Source organism: Pipistrellus kuhlii, unplaced genomic scaffold (assembly GCF_014108245.1).
Source record: "Pipistrellus kuhlii isolate mPipKuh1 unplaced genomic scaffold, mPipKuh1.p scaffold_m20_p_109, whole genome shotgun sequence".
Taxonomy (NCBI): Eukaryota; Metazoa; Chordata; class Mammalia; order Chiroptera; family Vespertilionidae; genus Pipistrellus; species Pipistrellus kuhlii.
This window is the reverse complement of record NW_023425415.1, coordinates 109,965-133,606: the sequence shown is the minus strand read 5'-3', so window position 1 is coordinate 133,606 and position 23,642 is coordinate 109,965. Positions and strand designations below refer to the sequence as shown.

General features: G+C 53.1%; 3 protein-coding genes, 1 non-coding gene and 1 pseudogene across 11 annotated transcripts; 3 read left to right on the top strand and 2 right to left on the bottom strand.

The window, feature by feature from the left end:
- Positions 1–1,461: 1,461 nt before the first annotated feature.
- FAU (FAU ubiquitin like and ribosomal protein S30 fusion) lies at positions 1,462–3,710 on the bottom strand. Of its 2 annotated transcripts, none has more exons than XM_036430451.2 (5): positions 3,571–3,710; positions 3,265–3,347; positions 3,027–3,171; positions 1,721–1,847; positions 1,462–1,666 (listed from the first exon to the last, which is right to left on the bottom strand). In XM_036430451.2, exons 2-5 carry the CDS (start codon positions 3,337–3,339, stop codon positions 1,510–1,512), a joined length of 504 nt encoding a protein of 167 aa, XP_036286344.1. In that variant the 5' UTR covers positions 3,340–3,347; positions 3,571–3,710; the 3' UTR covers positions 1,462–1,509. The 2 variants fall into 2 exon arrangements, with proteins under 2 accessions (XP_036286344.1, XP_036286345.1); XM_036430452.2 differs by having other exon boundaries at positions 1,462–1,635; positions 1,792–1,847.
- Positions 3,711–3,780: 70 nt separating this feature from the next.
- MRPL49 (mitochondrial ribosomal protein L49) lies at positions 3,781–7,639 on the top strand. The gene is made up of 4 exons (XM_036430453.2): positions 3,781–3,909; positions 5,237–5,387; positions 6,123–6,247; positions 6,340–7,639. Exons 1-4 carry the CDS (start codon positions 3,832–3,834, stop codon positions 6,484–6,486), a joined length of 501 nt encoding a protein of 166 aa, XP_036286346.1. The 5' UTR covers positions 3,781–3,831; the 3' UTR covers positions 6,487–7,639.
- Positions 3,970–4,903, top strand: LOC118714971 (annotated as a pseudogene).
- SYVN1 (synoviolin 1) lies at positions 7,546–23,196 on the bottom strand. 7 transcript variants are annotated; one of them, XM_036430422.2, is made up of 16 exons: positions 23,184–23,196; positions 13,704–13,839; positions 13,387–13,479; positions 13,147–13,299; positions 12,959–13,007; positions 12,485–12,588; positions 11,737–11,863; positions 11,543–11,642; positions 11,384–11,449; positions 11,174–11,290; positions 10,913–11,076; positions 10,526–10,654; positions 10,276–10,431; positions 10,007–10,193; positions 8,764–8,915; positions 7,546–8,691 (listed from the first exon to the last, which is right to left on the bottom strand). In XM_036430422.2, exons 2-16 carry the CDS (start codon positions 13,833–13,835, stop codon positions 8,585–8,587), a joined length of 1,836 nt encoding a protein of 611 aa, XP_036286315.1. In that variant the 5' UTR covers positions 13,836–13,839; positions 23,184–23,196; the 3' UTR covers positions 7,546–8,584. The 7 variants fall into 7 exon arrangements, with proteins under 7 accessions (XP_036286315.1, XP_036286312.1, XP_036286309.1 ...); XM_036430419.2 differs by lacking the exon at positions 23,184–23,196 and adding an exon at positions 14,541–14,690 and having other exon boundaries at positions 10,276–10,428; XM_036430416.2 differs by lacking the exon at positions 23,184–23,196 and adding an exon at positions 14,541–14,689.
- On the top strand, positions 16,165–16,271 carry LOC118714974. The gene has a single exon (XR_004986727.1). It is a non-coding gene; the product is annotated as a U6 spliceosomal RNA (small nuclear RNA).
- Positions 23,197–23,642: the final 446 nt, after the last annotated feature.

Here is a 23,642-nt window from a genome sequence, read left to right as displayed (position 1 = left end):
TTGGGGTTCATTCCCCAGTCCAGGTTGGGACAGTTCGGGAGGCAAGCAATTGATATGTCTCTCTTCCCCAATCCCTCTCTTCCACTCTAAAAAAAGTCAATGGACAAAGAATATCCTCGGTGAGAATATTAGCTTCTTCAGAGACAATGGCAGAAATTAGTTTAAATATATGTTGCCGAAGCCGGTTTGGCTCAGTGGTGGAGCGTCGGTCTGCGGTCTGAGGGGTCCCGGGTTTGATTCCTGCCAGGGGCATGTGCCTTGGTTTCGGGCACATCCCCGGTGGGGGGTGTGCAGGAGGCGGCTGGTCGATGTTTCTCTCTCATTGACGTTTCTAGCTCTGTCTCCCTTTCTCTCTGTTAAAAATCAATAAAATATATATTTAAAAAAAAAAAAAAATATATATATATATATATATATATATGTATTTTACCCTGGCCAGTTTAAGTGGATGGAGCATTGGCCTGTGAACTGAAAGGCCCCACCTGCCTGGGTTGCAGGTTTCTCTCTGAAATCAATATATATATATAATAAAAATGGTCAAAATTTTAATTTCAGAGGATAGAAACATCAATGATGTTATCATTGATGAGCTGCTTCCTGTACACCTCACACTGGGGATCAAGTCCGCACCCCTGGCATTTGCCCTGAATGGGAATTGAACCACTGAACCATGCAGGCTGGGCAATTAGGCTTTTTTAAGTTGATTTTAGCCAATTTAAGGGAGAAATATTGATTTGTTGCTCCCCATATTTGCTCATTTGACCAGGGATCAAACCTGCAACCTTGGCATATTGGGCCAATGCTGAGCTACCTGGCCAGAGATATTATAAATGGAATAAGGATCAAAACTCAAGGCAGTCTAAGTCTAGAGCCCAAGGTCCTTCTTTACCCCGTGGGCTTTATTCTCAGCAGCAGCATGATCAAAAATATTAGAATAAGCATGTGGGTATGCAGGTGTGGCTAGCAGGGAACTTTAAATCAGTTCAGAGAACTCAACTTTTGGGAACAGTGAACCAAGCAGCTGACCAGCCCGAGTTCTGATTAGACTAGCAAGACGAGTCATGCAATCAGCACAAACAAGGTCCCCACAGCGCCAAATCATCAGTGGTACTTCCCAAAGCTGGAAACAATTTCTGCACTGAGCCCCACCAAGCCACAGCTGGTCCAAGTTCAGGAAAAGGCCAGCTTGGCATTCCCTGACATTTTTCTCCTAGAACTCCTCCCGTCCATTGCTGCCTCTATAAACACCCACGATGACTCCTATCTTCTGTTACTCTACATTTGAAGGAAAGCCTTTTCTTATAGTTTACCACCTCCCTCTCCCTCTCTGCCCATCCAGGGCATCTGCCTCACTTGGCAATACCAAGACACCAAAGTGAGACCTCACTGTTCTAGTGGACACACCACCAGCCCTAGAAGCCTCTCTCCCCCTGAGCCCCTGCAAATTAAGATGAAACGAGATGACTGAGCTAAGTGGCTTTATTAGAGAAAACCCGATTACAAAGGACTTTAGGAGTTGGCATTGGGGCCCTTCTTCTTGCCAAAGGTGGGCACGACATTGACAAAACGCCGGTTGTACTGCATCCGTCGCTTGGCCCGACCAGTCTTCTTCTTCTTTTTCTCCTGCTTGGCCACCTGGGAAAGGGGAAGGCTGATCAAACCCTGGCTGACATCTTCCATCTCTTCCCTCGGGTTCATTACCAGGGAGGGAGAAGACTGGTCAAAAGTCAAGGGTCTTATCTGTGACAGTGAAAAACTAAGTCCAAGGACACCACTAATCCTCTCACTTACCTTGGGGGTCTGCCCTCTGACTTTCCCAGCGCGGGCCAGGGAGCCATGGACTTTTCCTGTGGAGGGAAACAGCAGCAAGCGGTTAGGAGAAGGCCCCACCCAGAATTCTTTCTCCCTCAACTCAAGCCTTTAAAGGTGAGCTGGGGCCGAAACGGACTGAAGGGTCCCAGGTTCGATTCTGGTCTGGGGCATGTACGTTGGTTGCGGGCACATCCCCGGTGGGGGGTGTGCAGGAGGCGACTGGTCAATGTTTCTCTCTCATCGACATTTCTGGCTCTCTATCTCTCTCCCTTCCTCTCTGTAAAAAAATCAATAAAATATATTAAAAAAAAAAAAAAAAAAAAAAAAAAAAAAAAAGGTGAGCTGGGCTCAACAGGAAATGAGAACAAAACAGAGATGTGACATCTGACCAGGAATCTTAGCCTGGCATGTTCTAGGTTCCTCTTCAGGATTTTCTAGCCCCTTGACTTTAAATAACAACTGAAGGGGGTCTGGTCTAACCTCCTAATTTTAACGAGGAAACTGGGAAATAGGCAAAGATCTAGTAAGTGACTGAAATAGAACTACACTCTAGTTCAGTCTTCCAGGGACCTCTCAACAGTTACTGCTGCCAAAGGACACAGGCAATAAGGAGGCGGACATGTGCTGGGGAGGAGGGAAGGGTGAGGGGGAGGAGACGTGTGTAATACTTTCAACAGTAATTTTGAAAAAATAGATTTTTATTTATTTCAGAGAGGAAGAGATTGAAACATCAATGATGATAGAAATCATTGATTGGCTGCCTCCTGAATCAAGACCACAACCCAGGCATGTGTCCTTAATTAGAATCAAACCCTGGACCCTTCAGTCTGCATGCTGACGCTCTATCCACCGAGCTAAATCAGCTAGGGCAACGACAGTAAGAAATTTTTAAAGAATTAATTCTGCCCTGGCTGGCATGATCAGTGGTTAGAGCGCCAAGCCTGCACACAAATGGGTCACTGGTTCAATTCCTGGTCAAGAGCATGTACCTGGGTTGCAGGTTACATACTGCAGATGTGTCTGTCTCACATCAATGTTTCTCTCTCTCTCCCCCTCCCCTGAAAACCAATGGGAAAAAAATATCCTCGGGTGAGGGTAACAAAACAAAAAGAGTTATTCTTAGGTAAACAGGAAGAACCATCCTGGCATAAGGACGCTGATCTCCCCTCATCCTGTGCTTACAGCAGTTCTAAGGATGGTCCTCCCCAACTCACCTCCAAGCATGCGGGCGGCTACGTCCAGCGTGGTCAGAGCCTCCACCCCACATTGGTCCAGAGTGGCCTCATCCTCCAGGGGCGTGCCTGCCAGGAGCACGACTTGGTCTTCGGGAGCGATGCCCTCCCGCGCGGCGACACGAGCCTACACGAAAAGACCAGGCTCGTTAGCGTCCCCGCGGGGAGCGAGTTCAAGCACACAGGAGTACGGTGGCCACCTGGCCCCACGCAGCCTTACCTTGATCTGGGAGATAGTCTCCCCGCCGGTCACCTCGAGGGTGTGGAGCTCCTGGGCGCGGACAAAAAGCTGCATGTCGGCGTCTGAGGAGAAGGAATGCTTGTAAGAGAAGAAATACTCCGGGAGAGAGGGCGGGCCGGGTGCGATCGCAGGTCTCACGTGGGGAAGGCAGGGCCCGGAGGTCGGGTGGGGACAAGGACCCGGCCCACACAGCAACCCCTCTTCCGCTCTTTCCCCCGCGCCCTCCGCCCTCGCGGCCAAGCTGCTCTGAAGCCCCCCGGACTCAGTCGTGCCCCCAACTCTTACCTGATCGGCAGCCTGTGCCGCTACCGCGAAGATGGAGTCGAGAAAGAGGAAGGAAGAGGCACGTACACGTCCGAAGCGCTTGCTGCGTCTGGCGTCACTGCTGCGCGCCGACCATCGCCCCGGCTATTTGTACCGCCCACGGCTCCGTGACTCCGCCCCCTGACGCAAGCGTAGGCGTTCGTTCGATCTCGCGGGACGTGAGCAGGTAGCGTGGGACTAGGCGGGCTGCGCGCGCAGAAGGCGAAGTTGGGGGCGTTCAAGATGGCTGCGGCCCTGCTCCCGGCCGTGCTGCGGCGCTGGAGGGTCGGCGTCCAGGCGGGCTGCGCGCTCCGGCGGCTGGTGAGAGGGCTGACACGGAGAGGCGGGCAGAGGGCGGGGTGTTATATAATAACAGAGGCTCACTGTTAATCCTTTAGCCCTGGAAATCGCATTCCCATCTGGGCCTTAGTTTTCCAATCCGGTCAGGGAGACCTTGTATCCGACCAGGGAGATACAAGATTGAGAAGGGAGGTGACAGGACCTGGTGCGCGCTTCCGGGTGTGGGGGTTAGGACCTGATTGGAGGACACCTCGGCGAGTCAGCACTGGGCGGGGCTACACACCGATTCTCGCTGCCTAGCTTTTTTTGAAGGGGAAACTAACGGGTTCTCAGATGGACCCATCATTGGCGACACCATGGGGAACTTAGAGCTCATGACATACGGGCCACTTCATCCTGCTTCCCTGTCCTCGTTGCCACCCCGGCGCCAATCAGGACTCCTTGGTATCTGTCGGATTAAGTGTCCAAAAAGGATCTTAAAGCTGCAGGATGGGAGGACAGAATTTGGAGTGTGACTTTAGGGTAGATTGTTGAATGTAAGAGGATTAAAGGTTGATGTGATAAAATACGCCGAATTATAAGAATTAAATGGCTTTCCATCTGACTATTGCCGCCATCATGGACACGAGTCGTGTGCAGCCTATCTAGCTAGCCAGGGTTACCAAAGTGCTAGGCAGGACCGGTTCCCAGGGACAGTGCACGCAGGTCCGCGTGGAATCCCTGGACGACACGAGCCGCTCCGTCATCCGCAACGTGAAAGGCCCGGTGCGCGAGGGCGACGTGCTCGCTCTGTTGGAGTCAGAGTGAGAGGCGCTGCATTTGAGTCTGGGTCCTGGCTGGCTGGGTGACCCACACAGCCCATGGGAAAGATGCTCCACTGTCATTGAAGTGTTTATGTAAAAAAAAAAAAAAAGAATTAAATGAAAACTATACCTGTAGAGTAAGTAGTTTTGATGCCTGGCCATGTGCGTATCAGGCTGAGACCTTCCAGGTAAAGGAGGATCACGTGGGATGAGTGGAAGTGCCTAACCCAAGGTAGAATATTTAAAAGAAACTTTCGATACTGAATTCTGCCATATTGCTCTGATTTCCGGTTAATGGTCTTGTTGTTTGAGTCCCAGGAGGGCTGGAGAGGCGGACCTTCAGAATGCTTGCAGTTCTTCTCCAGTCCCATCTGCACCCTGACAGACGGACTGGTGCTCCCCTGTCTCCAGCTGTTCATTTACACCGTTCTCTCCACCTGTGATGTTCCCTTTCCCTACTCACTGAAGTTCTGCTGTGGTGGGTGGGTGGTGGGTGGTGAGTATGCTGATGGTTGCTTTTTTTTCCTTTTTCTTTTTTGCCTCAGAGCCAGACCCAAGGGCCTCCCAGTTATCCCAGCTTCGTGGAGTGTGTGGATGAATACCAGTTTGTGGAACGCCTGTTACCCCCCACCCGCGTTCCAGACCCCCCGAAGCATGAACATTATCCTACTCCAAGTGGCTGGCAGCCCCCCAGAGGTGAGCTAGATAATGGGGATGGCTTGAAGGCTACAGGGAAGTACCCCTCCTTGGTGGCTGGCCTGCCCCAGCTGACACTGAACTCGGGTTTCAGGACTTGTTTTGACATCTCACAGGCCTAGTACCTGTTTCATGTTCAAGGAAGGGCCCAGGAATGGAGGCCTGTTTCACAAGTAACCATCCATCCACGCTACTGGGATAAGGTCTTCCCATGCAGGAAGAGAAGCATAGAGAGAAGACCCAAGGGCTTGGACTCCTCCCCCTCCCCCATCCTCACCCCCGTAGTCCATGTACCATAACTGAGAACTCAGCTTGGGAGCTGGGCAGTTCTGGGTCAGTTTCTCCCAACCTCAGTCTCAGTAAAATGGAGAAGTCTGCTTGACACCACAAAGCATTAGTGCAGAGCCCGGCATGTGGTGGGCGTTCAGTACTCGTACATCTCCACGCCTTGGTGCCAGAGTTCATTTTAGTCTTCCTGTCCCAGAGGAGAAGAGCAGGGATTGGTCCCAAATGTCCAGGGAGGCTTGGCCCTCACTTAATTTCTTCTTGAGCCCCTTCCTGAGGCACCTGCGTGGGCCTTGGGCTACCAGTGTCCTGGCTCTAACCTTCTGGAAAGAGCGGGTCTCCCGACTGAAGTCTGAGGCGGCTCTGCCGCAGACTGTGAGGAGAAAGGCCGTGGCTGAGTGGGATGAAGTCTGGGAAGACTGTGCTTATCCCCATCCCTCCCTGTCCCAGACCCTCCACCCAACCTGCCTTACTTTGTGCGGCGCTCTCGGATGCACAACCTCCCCGTCTATACCGACATCACCCACGGCAACCGTCAGATGACTGTGATCCGGAAGGTGGAGGGAGACATCTGGGTAAGTGTGTGGGTGGCCAGGGTCTGATGGGATGGGAGTCCTCTAGAGGTGACGGGTCTCCTGACCGGGCCGGATTTGTCATCTTCCCTCAGGCCCTGCAGAAGGATGTGGAAGACTTTCTGAGCCCACTGCTGGGGAAGCCCCCGATCACCCAGGTCAATGAGGTGACAGGCACCCTGCGGATCAAGGGCTACTTTGACCAGCAGCTAAAAGCCTGGCTCTTAGAGAAGGGCTTCTGAGGCCTGGCCGAGCAGCCTACACAACAGCATCCCCCACAGACCGGAGTCCAGGGGACCTCAGGAGGGAGGCGGTGTTGAGGCAACTAGGATTGGGGTACGGACTAGGGTGAGGGCTGAAGGGCTCTGGAGCAGACTGCTTGCCTACAGGGGGAAACAGGACCGTCTGCACAGATGCCAGCACTGAGGCAGGGCTGTCTTAACATGGAGACCCACTACGAACAGCTGAGGTAGTGGGGGCATTAGTTGCTGTCCCCCTGCCCCTGATTTTGGTCTATTCTTGCTTTTTCTTCATTGGAGCTTCTTGGGTCAGTTATTCAAATTCTGGAGGCTGTTGGCTGCCCCTCTGGTGTTTAGGGGAGGGTAGCACAGGACAGAAGCACTGGGGACCTGCCTTCCTTGGTCTTAGACTTACTGCTGCACACATTCCAAGCTCTTCCTCCAGCCAGACCTGGCTTGTGGAGGCTGCGGAGAACACAGATGACGGACATGGGTCCTGGGAGCCTTCCGTTACGTGTGCAGCGCTGGCACAGTGCCCTTGTCAGCCGGAGCTCATCTTTCCTTCCCAGGGAGAGGCCGAGGCACATTACGCCTGATTGGGTTTCCAGCTGCAGTAATTAGTGCTTCGCTGCAGCTGATTTGCCCACAAGGGGTGCTTGGGAGCTCCTAGCAGCCCAGCAGGTGGCATGCTTCCCAGCTTGATGACCTGGTATCAAGGCTGGACCGGGGGTTTGCAGGCATGAGGACGCTGGCCTTTTGCCCCTGCCATCGCCATCCAATGAACCTTCACACTTGTAATGAGGGCGGAAAACCCACCCCACCCCAGAATCAGACTTAAGTCAGGGTTCAGTGCTTAGCTTTCTCTGGACTAAGGCAGGGCACTTCACCTTTTGGAGCTGTTTTATATAATGTGGGTATATCTTCCTAATCGTTTAATAACAATGCGCCAAGGACAGTGCTGGGTTGTCTAAATAAACCCTCATCCCTGAAGATTCCGGGCCACTCTCGTCTACAGCCTGAGCAAGAAAATGGAGCCCAGCTCACTGATACTGACACCGGATCTACCAATTGTTAATGCAAGCTTTTATTTGGCTGTATATACAATTCAAGCTATTAAAATTTGTACAATATTTACAAATTAAATAATCATCTGAAACTCTCCAGCAACTCACTTAACACAAAACCAAGGGGAAAAGACAGGGACAGGCAGGCGTGGCTCCTGTTCCCTCCCTGCCCAGCCTTTTCTGAACTGGAAAGACTGGGAGCATGGCCCTCCTGCTCCCCTTCCCTAGGGTCAAGCATTCAAATCCAAAGACAGATTTTAAGCCCAAGAAAATACAAGGAAGTGACTCTAATTCTTCAAACTTCAGGCAAGTTCTGTGAGTTGAGAAGTGGCCTTCCGTAGATTCTGGGGCTTCAGTGGTTCCGGAGCAGACACAAACCCTCAGCCTGGAGAGGCTGGGCAGTGGCCGCTGGGTCAGAGCAGGGACAGTCGCTTTAGACAAGCTACAGGGAGAGGGGCCTTGCGGGCAGTGTCCCTCAGTGCCGCCCTCCTGCTTCTCTGCCCCCAGGCACTCCTTTCCCTGAGTTGTGTGGTTGCCAGTAAGACATGGAAATGTCACAGGGCATAAGGGACACAGCCGCCACCACGAAGGGCCTCCAGGGAGTTTAGGGTAAAAAATGGACACAGGTACCAGTCTTGGTGGGTCAGGGAGCCAGGGCCTGGCCTGCCCTCAGACCCGCGAGTCCACACTTAGGAACGGGAGCTAATACTGTTCGGCACTGCAGTGTGACTCCACACGCAAGTGGGGCTCAGAGGGCTTCTCAAGGCTGTGCTGCTCTGCCTTCATGGCCCCCGCGGAACGCAGGGCTGGAGGGCTGGAGAAGGCTGGAACTGACTCGATCCCGTTGGCTGCCCAAGGACGTAAGGGCTGGCGTCAACTGGGGCCTTAGGCCTCTTTCCGCTTGGCCTGGGGGATGCCACCTCCTTTGTCTCAGATGGGGGGTTACTGCTCCCTGGTACAGAGAGGAGCTGGCACTTGGTGGCAGGACGTGTTCCAGCAAGGGCTGCCTGAGGAGCAGGGCCAGGCCTGGAGCAGTGTCAATGGGCAACGGGGGACTCCAGCTTCTGCAGGCGGCGGCGGCGGAGCTCTGCTGCATCCGGCTCCCCATCCTCGGACGGCTCCTCAGTGCCCACGGACTCAGGAGCTGGGGACACAGAGGTCAGGAGTGCAACACGGAGAACCCCTCGCCCTGCCCCCGGAGGCTGGCCGCAGCTACCTGGAGGCTTTTCAGGTTCGGGGGCTGCTGGGGCAGCTCCTGGGGATGGGGTGGTGGCCTCGGAGCTGGGGATGCTGGTGGAGGAGGCAGCAGCAGCAACTGGAGGGGCAGTCTCCTCAGTGGGGTTGACCGACGTGGCAGGCCGGGGGGGCCTAGGAAGAAAAGGGACAAGAGGTAAGCCCAGCTTTGGCATCCTGGTATGACTGGGCAGATTCTCTTGTCCTTGGCAAGCCCTGCAAAACAGAGTGCAGCACTGCCCTAGCCGGTTTGGCTCAGTGGATAGAGTGTCCGCCCTCGGACTGAAGGGTTCTGGTCAAGGGCACATGCCTGGGTTGTGGGCTCAATACCCAGTGGGGGGTCATGCAGGAGGCAGCCGATCAATGGTTCTCTCTTCTCATTGCTGTTTCTTTTTCTTTCTTTTTAAATATATTTTATTGATTTTTTTACAGAGAGGAACGGAAAGGGATAGAGTTAGAAACATCGATGAGAGAGAATCATCGATCAGCTCCCTCTTGCACACCCCCTATTGGGGATGTGCCCGCAACTAAAGTACATGCCCTTGACCGGAATCGAACCCGGGACCTTTCAGTCTGCAGGCCGACGCTCATCCACTGAACCACACCGGTTTCGGCTCATTGCTGTTTCTATCTCTCCCTCTTCCTTCCTCTCTGAAATCAATAAAAATATATAAAATAAAAAGTACTGCCGAAACTGGTTTGGTTAACTCTAGAGCACTAAGTTAAGAATACAATTTTACCTTTATGTTCCCAGAAATTCTGGTTTAGCACTTCCTAGTTGGGATTCAGGAATCTGTATTTTAACAACTCCACCAGGTGATTCTCATCATGAGAGAAGTTTGGGAAACACTGATATAAGGTAACGGTGGCCACAAAGCACCTGAGTGAGGCCAGGTGCCTCTGAGTGACTGACTTTATTTGCTGTCTCAGGTCAGGAACACTGATTCCCAGTCAGTAACACATTGTGAGGAGGGTGCAGGAGACGAACTAAAACACTGAGAATTAGAAGGAATTTGAATTGCGGAAAAGATAAAGTAACAAGATGCAAAGTCAGCTCTCTAATAATCCACACTTCTGCACTGAGATCCAGACAGGCCTGCGGGGGGGGGGGGGGGGGGGGGGTGTACAAAGGCACCAGGTGGCCTGAATCGGGTATCTCGGGCTGGCACGAGAAAAAGGGCAAGCTCCATGCCTCTGCCGCCCACCCGGTTCCCGTGTGGACGTACCCCAAGGAGGCGAGGACAGTGAGGTACTGGTTGATCTGCAGCATGGCGGCATCGAGCAGCGTGTGGATGTTGCGCAGGCTCTGCAGCCGGGCCTCCAGGTGCTGCCGCTCGTGGCCTTCCAGAGCCCGCAGCTCCTCTGGGGTCAGCCCAGCAAAGCCGGCGGGGGGCACAGGCATCGGGGGGAAGGCTGCAGAGAGGTAGAGGCTCAGCCTGGGGGCCTGGGCCTGGCACCCCTCACCCACCAGAACCACCCCAGGGTCCCTGTTTACCAAAGGGTGGCGGCAGCGGCATCCCCATCCAGGGAGGGGGGAAGGGGAAGCCCGGGGCGGGAGCAGCCTCGGAGGCGGGGGCAGAGCCAGGTGCCGGGGCAGAGGCAGCAGCAGCAGCTGTGGTTGTGGCTGCTCCACTGGGCCGAGAAAGCGCTGCTAACGAGCAAGAACAGGAAGTCGGTGGGTGTTGAGGGGCCTCTGTTTCCACTACTCCCGCCCCCCTGGTGGTCGCAGCACCTAAAAGGCTCACCTGCGCTGGTGGACGGAGGGGCCGCAGCCTCTCCTGAGCTGGGGGGCGGCGGGACTGGAGGAAAGGGGCCCATGGGGGGCCACAGCGGGAACATGCCTGGTGGAAACGGAGGCAGGAGGCCCTGGGGGACTGCAGAGAGAGGACAGGAGGCAATGAGAAACAGTCCAAATCACAGGCAAGGGGCTGCTTGTTGGAGCTATGCCCTCTGCTCCCACAGGTCCTCTGAGCTCAGCACTGACTACACATGACAGCAGCCATCTCTGTCTCCTCCCATGCCCTCCCCATCACCACACCAGACTGAGCTAGTGGGCAGGGATTCTGACTTCCCATACCCAGCCCAAGGCGAGCACTAGACAGTGTCAGATGGCCAAATGAGGAGTCACTCACAGTTGGGGGGCTGGGGCAGGAGTGGTGGGGGGTGGGGGGCAGGTGGTGGTCCCTGATCCGCAGGTTCAGGAGGTGGTGGTGACTGGGTTGGCAGCGATGCACGGAGGACATCCATACGGCAAGTAGGGCAGGTCTGCTGCCGCTGGAACCAGGAGCGCAGGCAGCTGGCGGTCAAGACCAGGCAATGATGAGCAGGTCCCTAGGGACCTGCCCCCCCAGAGCCTGTCCCCTGAGGCGCAGACTCCCCAGGGCCCCTCCCACCTGGTATGGAAAATGTGGTTGCAGGGCAGTTTCTTGGCACCAGTCACCATCTCTTCTCGACAGATGATGCACACATTGTCCATTGCCTGGAGTTCCTCTGGGGTGGCATCTGGGTACCTGGTTACAACAGGCCAAGGACATGTCAAGACCAGAGCTGGAGGACCAGAGCTGGAGCAGAGCTCAGGAGGGCGCCTAGGCCAGCCCACGTACAGTGTGTTCATGTTGCGGATAGCTCGGCGAGACATGATGGCGTCTGTCACAGCTTTCTTGAATTGCCTGAAAGGAGAGTTTCAGTGGAAGTTGGGAGAGGAAGGGGAGGGATCAAACAGGGGTGAGGCGTGTGGCAGGGCCCGGCTCAGCTGGGCTCACCTCATGGCCAGGTACATAGGCCGGATGGCAAACAGAGGGAAGGTATGCACCTTGATCATGATGGTCATGAAAGCCAGATAGAGCAGAACCTTGATGAAGCCTGCGGGGAAAGGGGTACAGAGAGCAGCAGGTCACAGGCCTGCGCGGCAGAGCTGGGGATACTAGTCCAGGTCAGGGAGGCCCAGTCCTGTCACCTGTAAACAGCTCTGTGTAGAGCATGTACACGGCCTTATTGTCCCAGGGGTTTTCGCTCTGAAGGTCCACAGAGTGCAGCACGTACTTGATGAAGATGGTGAGCACCATGGTCATCAGGATGGCGTACTGGAGGAAGGAGAGGAGAGGAGGCCTAAGCAGCAGCCCCTGCTTGCTCCAGCCACACTGCCACCCCAGGCCTCCGCACAGCAGGCACAGTAGTACGAGCACAGGTTTGGACACAGCTGGCGTCTTCCTAGCCCCTCCACTCACTAGCTGGTCTGACTTTTGGCAACCCATAGACCTCTCTGAAGTACAGTTTGCTTGTCTGTAAAATGACAGAATTGGCTGTTCCTTTGTAACAATGCTACTTTGCTAATTAAAAGAGATGCAGGTCAAGTGCTCAGCTCAGGGCCTGGCACACAAGAAGCATTCAACAAAGTGAGCTGTTGTCAATGAACACATTCTTCCTCTGCCAGCGACACACCTCCCCAGCTGCCCATCAAGCTAACTCCCTTTGTCCACCAGCAGCCAGCTCCTCTGGCATCAACTTCCAGGAAGCCTTCCCCGAGCACCAGGTCAGGGTCCTCCTCCACACACGCCTCTTCCTGTGCTTCCCCGCGCTCCTAGGAGCCAGCACTGACTGAAGGCCGAGGGCCACAGAGCAGGTGCTCAGAGGTTTGTTGGGTTATTCAAGGCACATGCAGCGCCACCTCAGGCTTGTCCTCCCAACTTCCCAAGCCAGTTTACCTCGAAGCCAAACACCAGCTGCACAGAGGCCCCACGGGTCAGGATGCTGTGATAGGCATGGCTGACGAAGAGGAAGTCCAGGATGCCCAGGAGGAACATAAGGGCTGTGGGGACCCCCGCGTGGGGGGTTGGAGGGGTCAGCCCAGGGCCTGGCAGCCATCTCACGCTCTAAGACAGCTCCCACCCTCAAGCCCATACTGGATGGTCCCAGCCTCCAGTCAGGTGGGCACATACCACTGCACCTGCCCCCCGGGGCTCCAGTCTGCCTAGCGGGGCACTGGGAAACCCAAGCTCCAGGTGAGGAGGCAAAGAGCTAAGGGGCCAGGCAGCTGAGAGGCTCTGGAGTGGAACAGGACAGAGACGATGCAAATTAATTTCCTAAATTATCTTTCCTGTACAGCTGGGCAGCCTGCGCTCTGGAGTACAGGTCCTGGCGCCTCTCCCCCGCCTCTCCCCTGCGTGGGTCTCACTCACAGACGATGCGGCAGTGAAAGAGCCAGGAGATGTTGGGGCTGCGTTCCATCTGAGGCAGAGCAGAGAGGGGTCCTGTCAGAAAGGCTGGGACTCACCCCATACCCCCAGCCCAGCCCCCCTCAGTCCACAAGCCTGCCCACTGGCCACCATCTGGCTTCTGTCTGCTCCAGTAACCCCTGATTACTCACATAATCCACACGGTCCTCCGCCAGCCAGTGGAAACACTTGAGGAAGAGGAGGAGAGTGAAGAGCGCGACAAAGCGGGGGCTGAAGTCATCCCGAAAGACAGTGAAGGCCAGACAAGTCTCAGTGACCGCGTACCAGGAACGTTCCAGAAGGTGCTGGGGGTGGGCAGGACATGATGTGGAACTCAGACATTCTCTTGCCCAGCTCCCAGGCCCTCACCTTTGGGGCCACAACCATCTTACCTCCATCTCTGCTGCCCTCAGCTGTCCAAAGAACACCTTGCCCATCACCTTGCCCAGAAGGAAGACAAGAACGAAGGCCTGGATGTACAAGACCTAGGAGGAGAGAGAGGCGATGGTTTGAGGTCACTTCTGGCTTTGCTCTGCCTGGCGCTCGTCATTCAGGACCCCACCCCACCCCCACCTCCCCATCACAATTTATTCAAAGTCAGGCAGCTGCTGGCGCTTCACTTCTCTTACCTCTAGCCCCGCCTCTGTCTCAAGCAACCTCCTCCTTCCCTCCCTCCCGGAGCTCCTCCCTCCCTGAGCCCTCCACTCACTGCCATGCTGGGGCTGGACTTGGTCAGGTACACCACCGTGGGGTAGAACTGGTGCTTGAGGTAGTAGGCATGAGCCACCACTGCTCCGGTCAGCGCCAGGCTGGCCGCCATCATCACCGCGGTGCGGAACATCGCCCTGGCCGGACACCTGCGTGCGGGAGGAAGGATAACCTGTGGGATGCCCATATGGTGAAAATAAAAACTCATCCCGCCCTCACAACCATCACACCAAGAAGAGCATACATTCCCCAACTTTACAAACAGCAAACTGAGTGGTTGACTGATCCCACGGACGCCGGCCCGGCAGTCTGGGTCAGTCCTGTGTCAAATCCAGGGCTCTTTCCGCCGGCCAGGCCGCCGCCCCGAGGGAGGAAGGGGGACAGGCACCAAGGCTGGAGGGGGCAGGAGGCATGGATCTCCCGCCGCGGAGCGTGCGGCCGGGCCGGCAGGAGCCCAGGCGCCGGGGGCGCGGTGGGGCCGGTGACAGCTGGACCGGGGCTGGCAGCTCGGACTCGCGCCCCGCGGGAGCGGGCGGGCCCGTCCGTCTGGAACCCCGGTGCCCCCCAAGCCTCGGGGCAGTGTCCACTCGGGGCCCCCGAGAAACGGCCGGCCGACAGGATGCAGCGGCGACACCGCGGGGGCCCGGGTCGCCCCGCGATCGCGCACCTGTGAGCGCCCGAAGCTGCGGGCGTCGCCGGCGGCCCGGCCTCGGGGAGAGCGGCCGCGCGGCGCCGCTGTCTGTCCGCCGCCAGTGACAGACCGACACGGGCGGCGGGGCGCCCGGCCCGGAGACCCCGGGGAAGGCCCGGCCCCGGCGCCAACCACACCCGGCCCGGCCCGCCCGGCGCACTCACCAGGAGCCCCGCCGCGAGCCCGCTCAAACCCCGCGACTGCGGAGGCGCCCCGGTAACAACACTCCTCCACCCCCTGCGAGCCGGAACTCCGCGGGCGGGACACCTCACTTCCGGCAGCGCGGGCGCGGCGTGGGCCGTACCAAGTGCCCTCCGGCCGCGCCGCGCCGGCCTTCCTCGGGGCCCGGAGCCGGCGTCCCACCGCCATGTCCGCGGGGGTCCGTGCCCGTGGGGGGAGCAGGAGATGCCACGGGCGGCCGGTGCGGAACAGGGCAGCCCTGGGGTGGGGAGGGGGAGCCCCCCTATTATCAGCCGCAGATGGTACGGTCCCCCGCGGGGTGGCCGCTGCCTAGCGGGGACCCGGCGCTCCGAGCGGCGGGGAGGCGGGGCGTCGTGGGGGCCCGGCCCCCGGGAGCGGGGAGTCGGCGCGGGACAGACAGGCCTGGGACGTAAAGTGTTTTGAAGCGAATTCCAGGGGGAGTCACAGTAGTTTGACAAGGAAGATGCCTCCGGATTCAGAAAAGGAAAAACTCGCCTCCTCCGAGCTCACCCCAAATTGTGTGGGAGTAAGTTGGCTCCCCGTGGCTGCCGCGGATTGGTCGGGATGTATCTACGCGGACCAATAAAAAAAAGGGGAAATGTGCTGGCCAATAGGGAGAGAGAAGCAGGTGAGCGGTTGCTAGGGGCGGAAGGCAGCGTTGCCTAGGTCCAGGTCGGACCCCAGCGGCGGAGCGTGGGGACGGCGCGGTCCGGGCGGGGGTGTGTGGCGGGTGGGCGGGGGGTGACTGTCTGCCTTGGGGGGGACGTTTGCCGCACTCTGTGGGAGAGGGCAGTCAGGTGGCCACGGACTGAGGAGAAGGCAGACCTTGAATGCCGGGGGGACCGTCCCGTGGGAAGGCTTGACTTCAATGCTGCGTTCCCGCGCCTGCAGCTTGACAGTCCTGGTGTTCCGTTCCGGGGCCCGGTATTTCAGTTTGTGCCAACCCAGTCTCTGCACTGGCAGAATGAAGCTAATGCACCCACATTGTGCCTTGCAATTTTGTCAGCTCACTTACCCATCATTAAAGTTTGTGAGCTAGGTGGTGCTGTCTTCATCTTTTTTTTTTTTTTTTTTTTTTTTTTTTTTTTTTTATTGATTTTGTACAGAGGAAGGGAGAGGGATAGAGAGTTAGAAACATCGATGAGAGAGAGTCATCGATCAGTTGCCTCTTGCACACCCCCTACTGGGGATATACCCGCAACCAAGGTACATGCCCTTGACCGGAATCGAACCCGGGTCCCTTCAGTCCCCAAGCCGACGCTCTATCCATTGAGCTAAACCGGTCCCGGCCTGTCTTCATCTTATACGTGAGACAAGTGAGGTCCAGAGATTTAAGGAGACCTGTCCTGGGGTTGGCATGGAGTCCCGTCCTGTTCCCTCAGCCACCTTCACCACCACCTGTTGACCTGGATTGAAGTTCTGCTACAAGCGACAGCGTTGACCTAGTCAGTTTTGCTTGTCAACTGTCCCTTAGTTGATTCCCCATGAAGCCATTTATGACTTTCAGCGACTACTAAGACCTAAATTAAAGACTTAAAAATCGACAAGGTGATCCTAAAATTCACGTTGACTGCTCGCTTCAACAGCACATCTACTAAAATTGGAAGGATACAGAGAAGGTTATCGTGGTTCCTATGCAAAGATGACATGCAAATTAGAGATCCATAAAATTCTTATTGAAACACACAAGATTCAGAATAGAGAAAACAGTTTTGGAATAAAGTTGTTGTATTCGTATATTCATATTTTTTTATTTGAAAACTTACTACAGATCCACACTAATTAACATAGGCAAATCAATGGAATAAAATTAAGAGCCCAGAAATAAATATGCATTTATGGTCAATTGACTTTCTTTCTCCTTCCTTTCTTCCTCCCTTCCTTCCTTCCTTCCTTCCTTCCTTCCTTCCTTCCTTCCTTTTTTTTTTTTTTCCTTCCTTTCTCCTTACCCAAGAAAGTTTTTTCATTGACTTTTATAGAGAGGAAAAGACAGAAAGAATATTGATGTGAGAGAAACCATCCACTGGTTGCCTCCTGCAAAAACCCCGACCAGGGCCCAAGCCAGGGAGGAGCCTGCAACTGAGATTTATGCCCTTGACCAGAATCAAACCTGGGATCCTTTGGTCCACAGGCCAGAGCTCTATCCACTGAACCAAACCAGCCAGGGTGGTCAATTGATTTTCAACAAGGTTGCTACAACAATGCAATGGAGGAAAGAATAGTCTTGTCAACAAATGCTTCTGGGTCATCTACCTTACACCACACACGAAAATTAACTCAAAATGGATCAGAGACCTAAATGTAAGACCTTATGAAAGTATTAGAAGAAAACGTAAGCATAAACGTCATGAGCTTGGGCTAGATAATGGTTTCTTTCATATGACAGCAAAAGCACAACAACAAAAGGAAAACTAGATACATTGGATTTTATCAAAATTTTAAAATGTTGAACTTCAAAAGGACACCATTCAGAAAGTGAAAGGACAACTCACAGGATGAGAGAAAATATTTCAAATAATATATTTGGCAAGGGAGTTGTATCTATAACATTTAAGGAACTCTTATAACTCATAAAAAGACAAGTAACCTATTTTATGGGCAAAGGATTTGAATAGAAACTTATTCAAAGGAGATAGAAAAATGGCCAACAGGCACAACGTGGTTATGCAAATCAAAACCACAATGAGATACCACTTCACACACACTAGGATATTATAACTAAACACAATAACAAGTTTTAGGAAGAGTGTGAAGAAATTGGTACACTCACAGAAACTGGTGTGGCTCAGTGGATAGAGCATCAGCCTGCGGACTGAAAGGTCCCAGGTTCAATTCTGGTCAGGGGCATGTGTCTTGGTTGTGGGCACACCCCCAGTGGGGGTTGTGCAGGAGGCGCTGATGGATGTTTCTCTCTCATCGATGTTTCTAGCTCTCTATCCGTCTCCCTTTCTCTCTGTAAAAAATCAATAAAATATATTTTAAAAAAATAAAAATAAAATATATTTTTTTAAAAATTGGTATACTCATACATTTCTGGTAAAATAGTACAGATGCTTTGGAAAATAGTTTGGCAGTTTCTCAAGAAGTTAAACAGACAGTTACCACATGACCCAGATATTCCTCTCCTAGATGCATATCTAAGAGATTTGAAAACATCTGTTCGTACAAACACTTGTACATGAATGTTCATATCAGCCAAGCAAGCTTTCAGGTGCCTGCAGCCCTGGCCGACATCCTGACTGCATGCGACCTCATGAATGACTGTGAGTCTTTCCCAGATAAGTTGCTCTTGAATTCCTGACCCACAGAACAGCGAGATAACGAGTTGTGTGTTTGTTTTTTTTTAACGTAAAGCACAAAGTTCTGAAGTAATTTTTACACCATACACAACTAATACATCTCTGTGACAGAGAACACCTGGAGGTCCAGCTCCCACCTGATCATTGGAGAGCCCAGGCTCTTTCTACCTTGTGGCTCCACCATTTCCTACAGGCCCTTGGAGTTCCGGGAGATCTGCACTTGGCTGGAAGTCAGGGACATGAAAAGTGAGGTAGATCATACGAGGGAGGTTTTCAAAGGCTACACCTGGCAATGAAGAATAAAAAAAGAAAGCCCTAACCGGTTTGGCTCAGTGGATAGAGCGTCAGCCTGTAGACTGAAGTGTCCCAGGTTCAATTCCGGTCAAGAGCATGTACCTTGGTTGCAGGCACATCCTCAGTAGGGAGCGTGCAGGAGGCAGCTGATTTATGTTTCTCTCTCATCGATGTTTCTAACTCTCTATCCCTCTCCCTTTCTCTATGTAAAAAAAATCAATAAAATATATATTTAAAAAAGTAATAAAAGTGGGATGATGGCCGAAACCGGTTTGGCTTAGTGGTAGAGCGTCGGTCTGCGGACTGGAAGGTCCCAGGTTCGATTCCGGTCAAGGGCATATATTGTACATTGGTTGTGGGCACATCCCTGGTGGGGGGTGTGTAAGAGGCAGCTGGTTGATGTTTCTCTCTCACCGACGTTTCTAGCTCTCTATCTCTCTCCCTTCCTTCTCTCTGTAAAATATCAATAAAATATATTTTTTTTAAAAAGTGGGATGATGAAGTGACATTTTATTTTTTTATTTATTTATTTATTTTTTAAATATATTTTATTGATTTTGTACAGAGAGGAAGGGAGAGAGATAGAGAGTTAGAAACATCGATGAGAGAGAGTCATCGATCAGTTGCCTCTTGCACACCCCCTACTGGGGATATGCCCGCAACCAAGGTACATGCCTTTGACCGGAATCGAACCCGGGTCCCTTCAGTCCCCAAGCCGACGCTCTATCCATTGAGCTAAACCGGTCTCGGCTGAAGTGACATTTTAGATGACACCATAAGATGATGAGAGGGTAGGGTGGGTGGACTTGAGACAGGAATAGGCTTAGTCAGCGGGAAGACCCTCCGGCCTGAATGGAAAGTCCAGGTGTCTATTAGGAAGCGAAGAGGATCCCAGGGGACTGGAGCTTGGTGAGAGAGCTGGGAATGGCAGAAAATGAGCCTGAAGAGACGGGTGAGCCAGAGCCACTGGCCATAAAAACCGCCTCTTCATGACTTTGGGGTTACACTAGGGTCAGTGGAAAGATACCGCCGAGGGCTGAGCAGGAGACGGCTGAGCACATCTGCACTGGGAGATGCTATCCTTGGCCTCGGTCGCATGGGGGACTGAAGGAGGGAGGGAGTGCCGGTTGGAGCAAGAGGAACGGTCAGGAAGCTGATGCAGCGGCTCACGCGGGGATAAAGACAGCCTGCGCTGGGCTGGACAGGGTGGGTGATGGAGGTGCCGAAGGTGTGGAGGGCCAGAATTCAGTATTCGATTTAGCGTGGGGAGAGGGGAAGGGAGAAGCAGAGTGGCCCTGTGTGGAGGAAGATAAAATCTACATATATAAAAGGCTAAGTGACCAGCCAACTGGCCAACTGGCTGACTAGCCTGTAAGTATGACACGCACTGACCACCAGGGGGCAGACACTCAACATAGGAGCTGCGGAGAGACAGCAACTTTGCAGAGTGCCCTCTGCATTCCAGGAGGGACTCTCTGTCCCTCTCCCTTCCTCTCTGTAAAAAAATCAATAACATGTATTTTGAAAAATACATATTTGAAAAAGAAATTATTCTGTAAGATGGAGAATCCCAGAGATAGCAGGTTTGGAAGTAGCATGTTGAGTTCACTTTTTAAAATTATGACCTATGTGATACGTACAAAGTCATTGATGTCAATTATACATAAATAGTGGCATGAGTAATTAAATAAGCCCCCTCCGTTTGATAAACAGAATATTAACAATATCAGAATATTAACAATAAACAGAATATTAACAAAGTTTTCCTATCTCCTCCTCTCCATCACATCTCTCTGTCTCCCACCCCAAGATACCACACCCTAATTTTATATTTCTCAATTCATTACCTTACTTTTCTTTCTCTCATAAACTCGGTGGTTATTTGATTATAACTATGCTTATAAAAATGTGCCAGTTCAGAATGGAGAGGATTTTATATTTCCGTGCAAAACGGCACTGCAGAGAGAGCTGCCAACAGCTAGATCCCATTTCAACAAGTGGCTCAATACTCTGCCCAGCCACGGCCGCTCCTCCTGCCCTGAGCCACCTGCCCCACTGGTGTGACGTGCCCTTTGGCTCTGTCTGTCTCGCTGGGCGGGCGACATGCACTCTGGATTCACTGAGATGGTACAGCTTTTCTCCTCTAACGTGTTAAAGGGGTACATTGCATTAATTACATTTCTCATCTCTAACCTCGCACTTTTAGAACAAACCCCACGTGGGCAGTGTGTTACTTATTTTATACATTACTAGGTCCAGTTTTGCGATAATCTGTTTAGGTATTTATATCTACGTTTATGAGCCTCCAGTATTTCTCTCTCATTCAGTCCTTATTTTTTTTTAAATATATTTTTATTGATTTCAGAGAGGAAGGAGAGAGAGAGAGAGAAACATCAATGATGAGAGAGAATCATCAATTGACCACCTCCCACATGCTCCTCACTGGGGATGGGGCCACAACCCAGGCCTGTGCCCCTCACTGGAGTCGAACCTGGGACCCTTCAGTCCAAAGGATGATGCTCTATCCATTGAGCCAAACCAGCTAGGGCTTTCATTCCTGTTATTGTTAATTTGTGCCTTCTTTTTTTAAAAAAACAATATATTTTATTGATTTTTTTAACTTCTTTTTTAAAAATATATTTTACTGATTTTTTACAGAGAAGAAGGGAGAGGGATAGAGAGTTAGAAACATCCATCAGCTGCCTCCTACACAACCCCCACTAGGAATGTGCCCGCAACCAAGGTGTATACCCTTGACCAGAATCAAACCTAGGACCCTTCAGTCCACAGGCTGACGCTCTATCCACTGAGCCAAACCAGTTTTGGCCAAAATATTTCTTTCTTTTTTTTCTTTTTTTCTTTTTTTCAATATTTTATTGATTTTGTACAGAGAGGAAAGGAGAGAGATAGTTAGAAACATCGATGAGAAAGAGTCATCGACCAGCTGCCTCTTGCACACCCCCTACTGGGAATATGCCCGCAACCAAGGTACATGCTCTTGACCGGAATCGAACCCAGGACCTTTCAGTCCCCAAGCCGACGCTCTATCCATTGAGCCAAACCGGTTTTGGCCAAAATATTTCTTAATGCTAACATCTTACACAACCATAAGACAGTTGTAAAACCAGGAAATTAGCATTGCTATAATACTGTTAGCTAATCTACAGACCTTATTTTGACTCCAATGGTCCCACTAACGTTTATTTCCTGGTCCAGGATCCAATGTAAGAATTCCAATGTGACTGCTATATTAGTCATTCACTGTTGTGTCACAAATACCCTAAAACTTGGAAGCTTAACACAACAAACATTTATTATCTCGTCGTTTCTGTGGGTCAGGAATCCGGCGCTGCTTCGCTGGGTAGATCTTGCTCAGGGTCCCTGGTGAGGTTGCATTCATGATGTCAGCTAGGCCTGGGGTCATCTGATCCCTTAAAACCGGGGAATCTGCTTGCATGGTGACATAACGGCAGGGGGCCTCCGTCCCTCCCCAAAGGGCCTCCCCAGTTGGTTAGAATATCATCCAAATACCGAGGTTTCAGGTTCAATCCCTGGTCAGGGCGCATACAAGAATGAACCAATGAGCGCATAAATGAGCGGAACAGCAAGTCGATGTCTCTTTCTCCCTCATTCCCTCTCTTCCTTTCCTTCCTCTCTTTCTCTAAAATAAATAAATAAAAATTACAAAGAAATTCTTTTAAAAAAGACAAGAAAAGAAAACAGAAGGCAGCAGGAGGGGCTGGGGGAGTCAGTGCTTCAGGGGCAGGAAATCCAGTTTTGCAAGATGCAGAGTTCTGGAGATGAATGATGGCTGTTGATTTCACAATAGGAATGTTCTTAAAACCAATAAACTTAAACACCACTAAGGCAGTAACTTTTTTTTTTTTTTTTTTTTAAATATATGTTATTGATTTTGTACAGAGAGGGAGAGAGATAGAAAGCTAGAAACATCGATGAGAGAGAGTCATCAATCAGCTGCCTCTTGCACACCCCCCACTGGGGATATGCCCGCAACCAAAGTACATGCCCTTGACCGGAATCGAACCCGGGTCCCTTCAGTCCCCAGGCCGACGCTCAATCCATTGAGCCAAACCAGTCTCGGCAAGGCAGTAACTTTTATTATGTATATTTTACCGCGTGCGCGCGCGCGCGCGCGCGCACACACACACACACACACACACACACACACACATAGTCACCTGTCAAATGTGGAAAGTAACGGAGGAGCTGATTGTAGGCAGGGCTGTGGACAGTGAAGGAGCCAGTGAAGACGTGAAGCCCAAAGGGCCTGATGCTGGTGCCTGAGGGGGGAGGGGGGGGGATAGGAGAGGGGTGGGCAGGGCAGCAGTAGCTTAGAGATTTTGTTTTTTAATCCTCACTGAGATATTTTTTCAGTTGATTTCCAGAGAGAATGGGAGGGGAAGAGGGGAGAGAGAGAGAGAGAGAGAGAGAGAGAGAGAGAGAGAGAAACATCGATTGGCTGCCTCCCACACTCGGCCCTATCAGGGCTGGGGAACCTGTGCCCTTGACCGAACTCGAACCCGCGACCCTTCAATCCGGGGCAGAAGCTCTAACCATGGAGCAACAGGCCAGGGTGGCTCAGTGGTTTGGGGTAAAGGCTTCCTCTAGCAACTCTGCGCCATCGGTCAGTCTCTCCCGCCCGCCCACCCGCCCTCCAAGGAGCGTGGGAAGGGGACGGAGCCTCTTGGGAGTCTCACGCCAGGATTGCCTCCTCTCTGGCTCCCAGGTTTCGGGATTCCCGGATCTGAAGAAAACACAGGCGACCCTGCCCCGTGACCCTGCCCCAGCGAGGCACCGTCGGGAATTTTAACGCACAGGCCAGCCATGCCTCACCCTGCACCTGCTCTTACTCCCCCCTCTTCGCAGGTGAGGAGGCTCTGAGGATGGGAATCTCGGGCAGCTGGGGAGGAGGCGGGGGCTGGTTAACTCCTGGTGGAGGGAGGGAGGGAGGCAGGCAGGTAGGTGGGGGGCTGGCCCGGCCCGCGCCCAGGAAGGGGCGGGCTGCAGCGAGCTGTGGGCGGCAGCCTGAGGCTTTATAAGCGCAGGGGCTGCAGGCTGCTGGCTGCGCTGTAGGTCAGCCCTGAGCTCAGGTGAGGCTCTGGAGAGCAGGGAGGCTGGGCCGCGTGTGGGGTCCTGGGGGGAGGGCCCCAGGCTGGCCACGGGCGGTGGGCGGCACCTTCTCCAGGCTGCGTCTCTCTCCAGAACTTGACAGGTGTGAGGTGGTCCCAACTCAACTTGCTTACACCCAGGCATGTGTGTGACACCCTCCCCTGGGCCTCAGGCTGCTGTGAGATAAGGGGTCAGGGGGTCCGTGGTTTGCCACTGGTGCACAAGAGAGGGGGTTAGGCGTTGGGGGAGCATGGGGAGCCATCGCACTCCGGTTTGGGGGGTCAGGCTGGCTCCACTGTTAGGTGGCCGTGAATCTTCACACTTG

Excerpts from the sequence above, each read along its gene's own strand:
- FAU (XM_036430451.2), bottom strand. The coding sequence starts at position 3,339 with ATGCAGCTTTTTGTCCGCGCCCAGGAGCTCCACACCCTCGAGGTGACC. Across the intron at positions 1,848-3,026 it reads AGCCGCCCGCATGCTTGGAG|GAAAAGTCCATGGCTCCCTG; the intron begins GTGAGTTGGGGA and ends TTCCCTCCACAG. Across the intron at positions 1,667-1,720 it reads ATAAGACCCTTGACTTTTGA|CCAGGGTTTGATCAGCCTTC; the intron begins CCAGTCTTCTCC and ends GGAAGATGTCAG.
- MRPL49 (XM_036430453.2), top strand. The coding sequence starts at position 3,832 with ATGGCTGCGGCCCTGCTCCCGGCCGTGCTGCGGCGCTGGAGGGTCGGC. Across the intron at positions 3,910-5,236 it reads GCTGCGCGCTCCGGCGGCTG|AGCCAGACCCAAGGGCCTCC; the intron begins GTGAGAGGGCTG and ends TTTTTGCCTCAG. Across the intron at positions 5,388-6,122 it reads TGGCTGGCAGCCCCCCAGAG|ACCCTCCACCCAACCTGCCT; the intron begins GTGAGCTAGATA and ends TCCCTGTCCCAG.
- SYVN1 (XM_036430422.2), bottom strand. The coding sequence starts at position 13,835 with ATGTTCCGCACCGCGGTGATGATGGCGGCCAGCCTGGCGCTGACCGGA. Across the intron at positions 12,589-12,958 it reads CTTTCACTGCCGCATCGTCT|CCCTTATGTTCCTCCTGGGC; the intron begins GTGAGTGAGACC and ends GGGTCCCCACAG. Across the intron at positions 11,864-12,484 it reads AGCTGGTGTTTGGCTTCGAG|TACGCCATCCTGATGACCAT; the intron begins GTAAACTGGCTT and ends TCCTTCCTCCAG.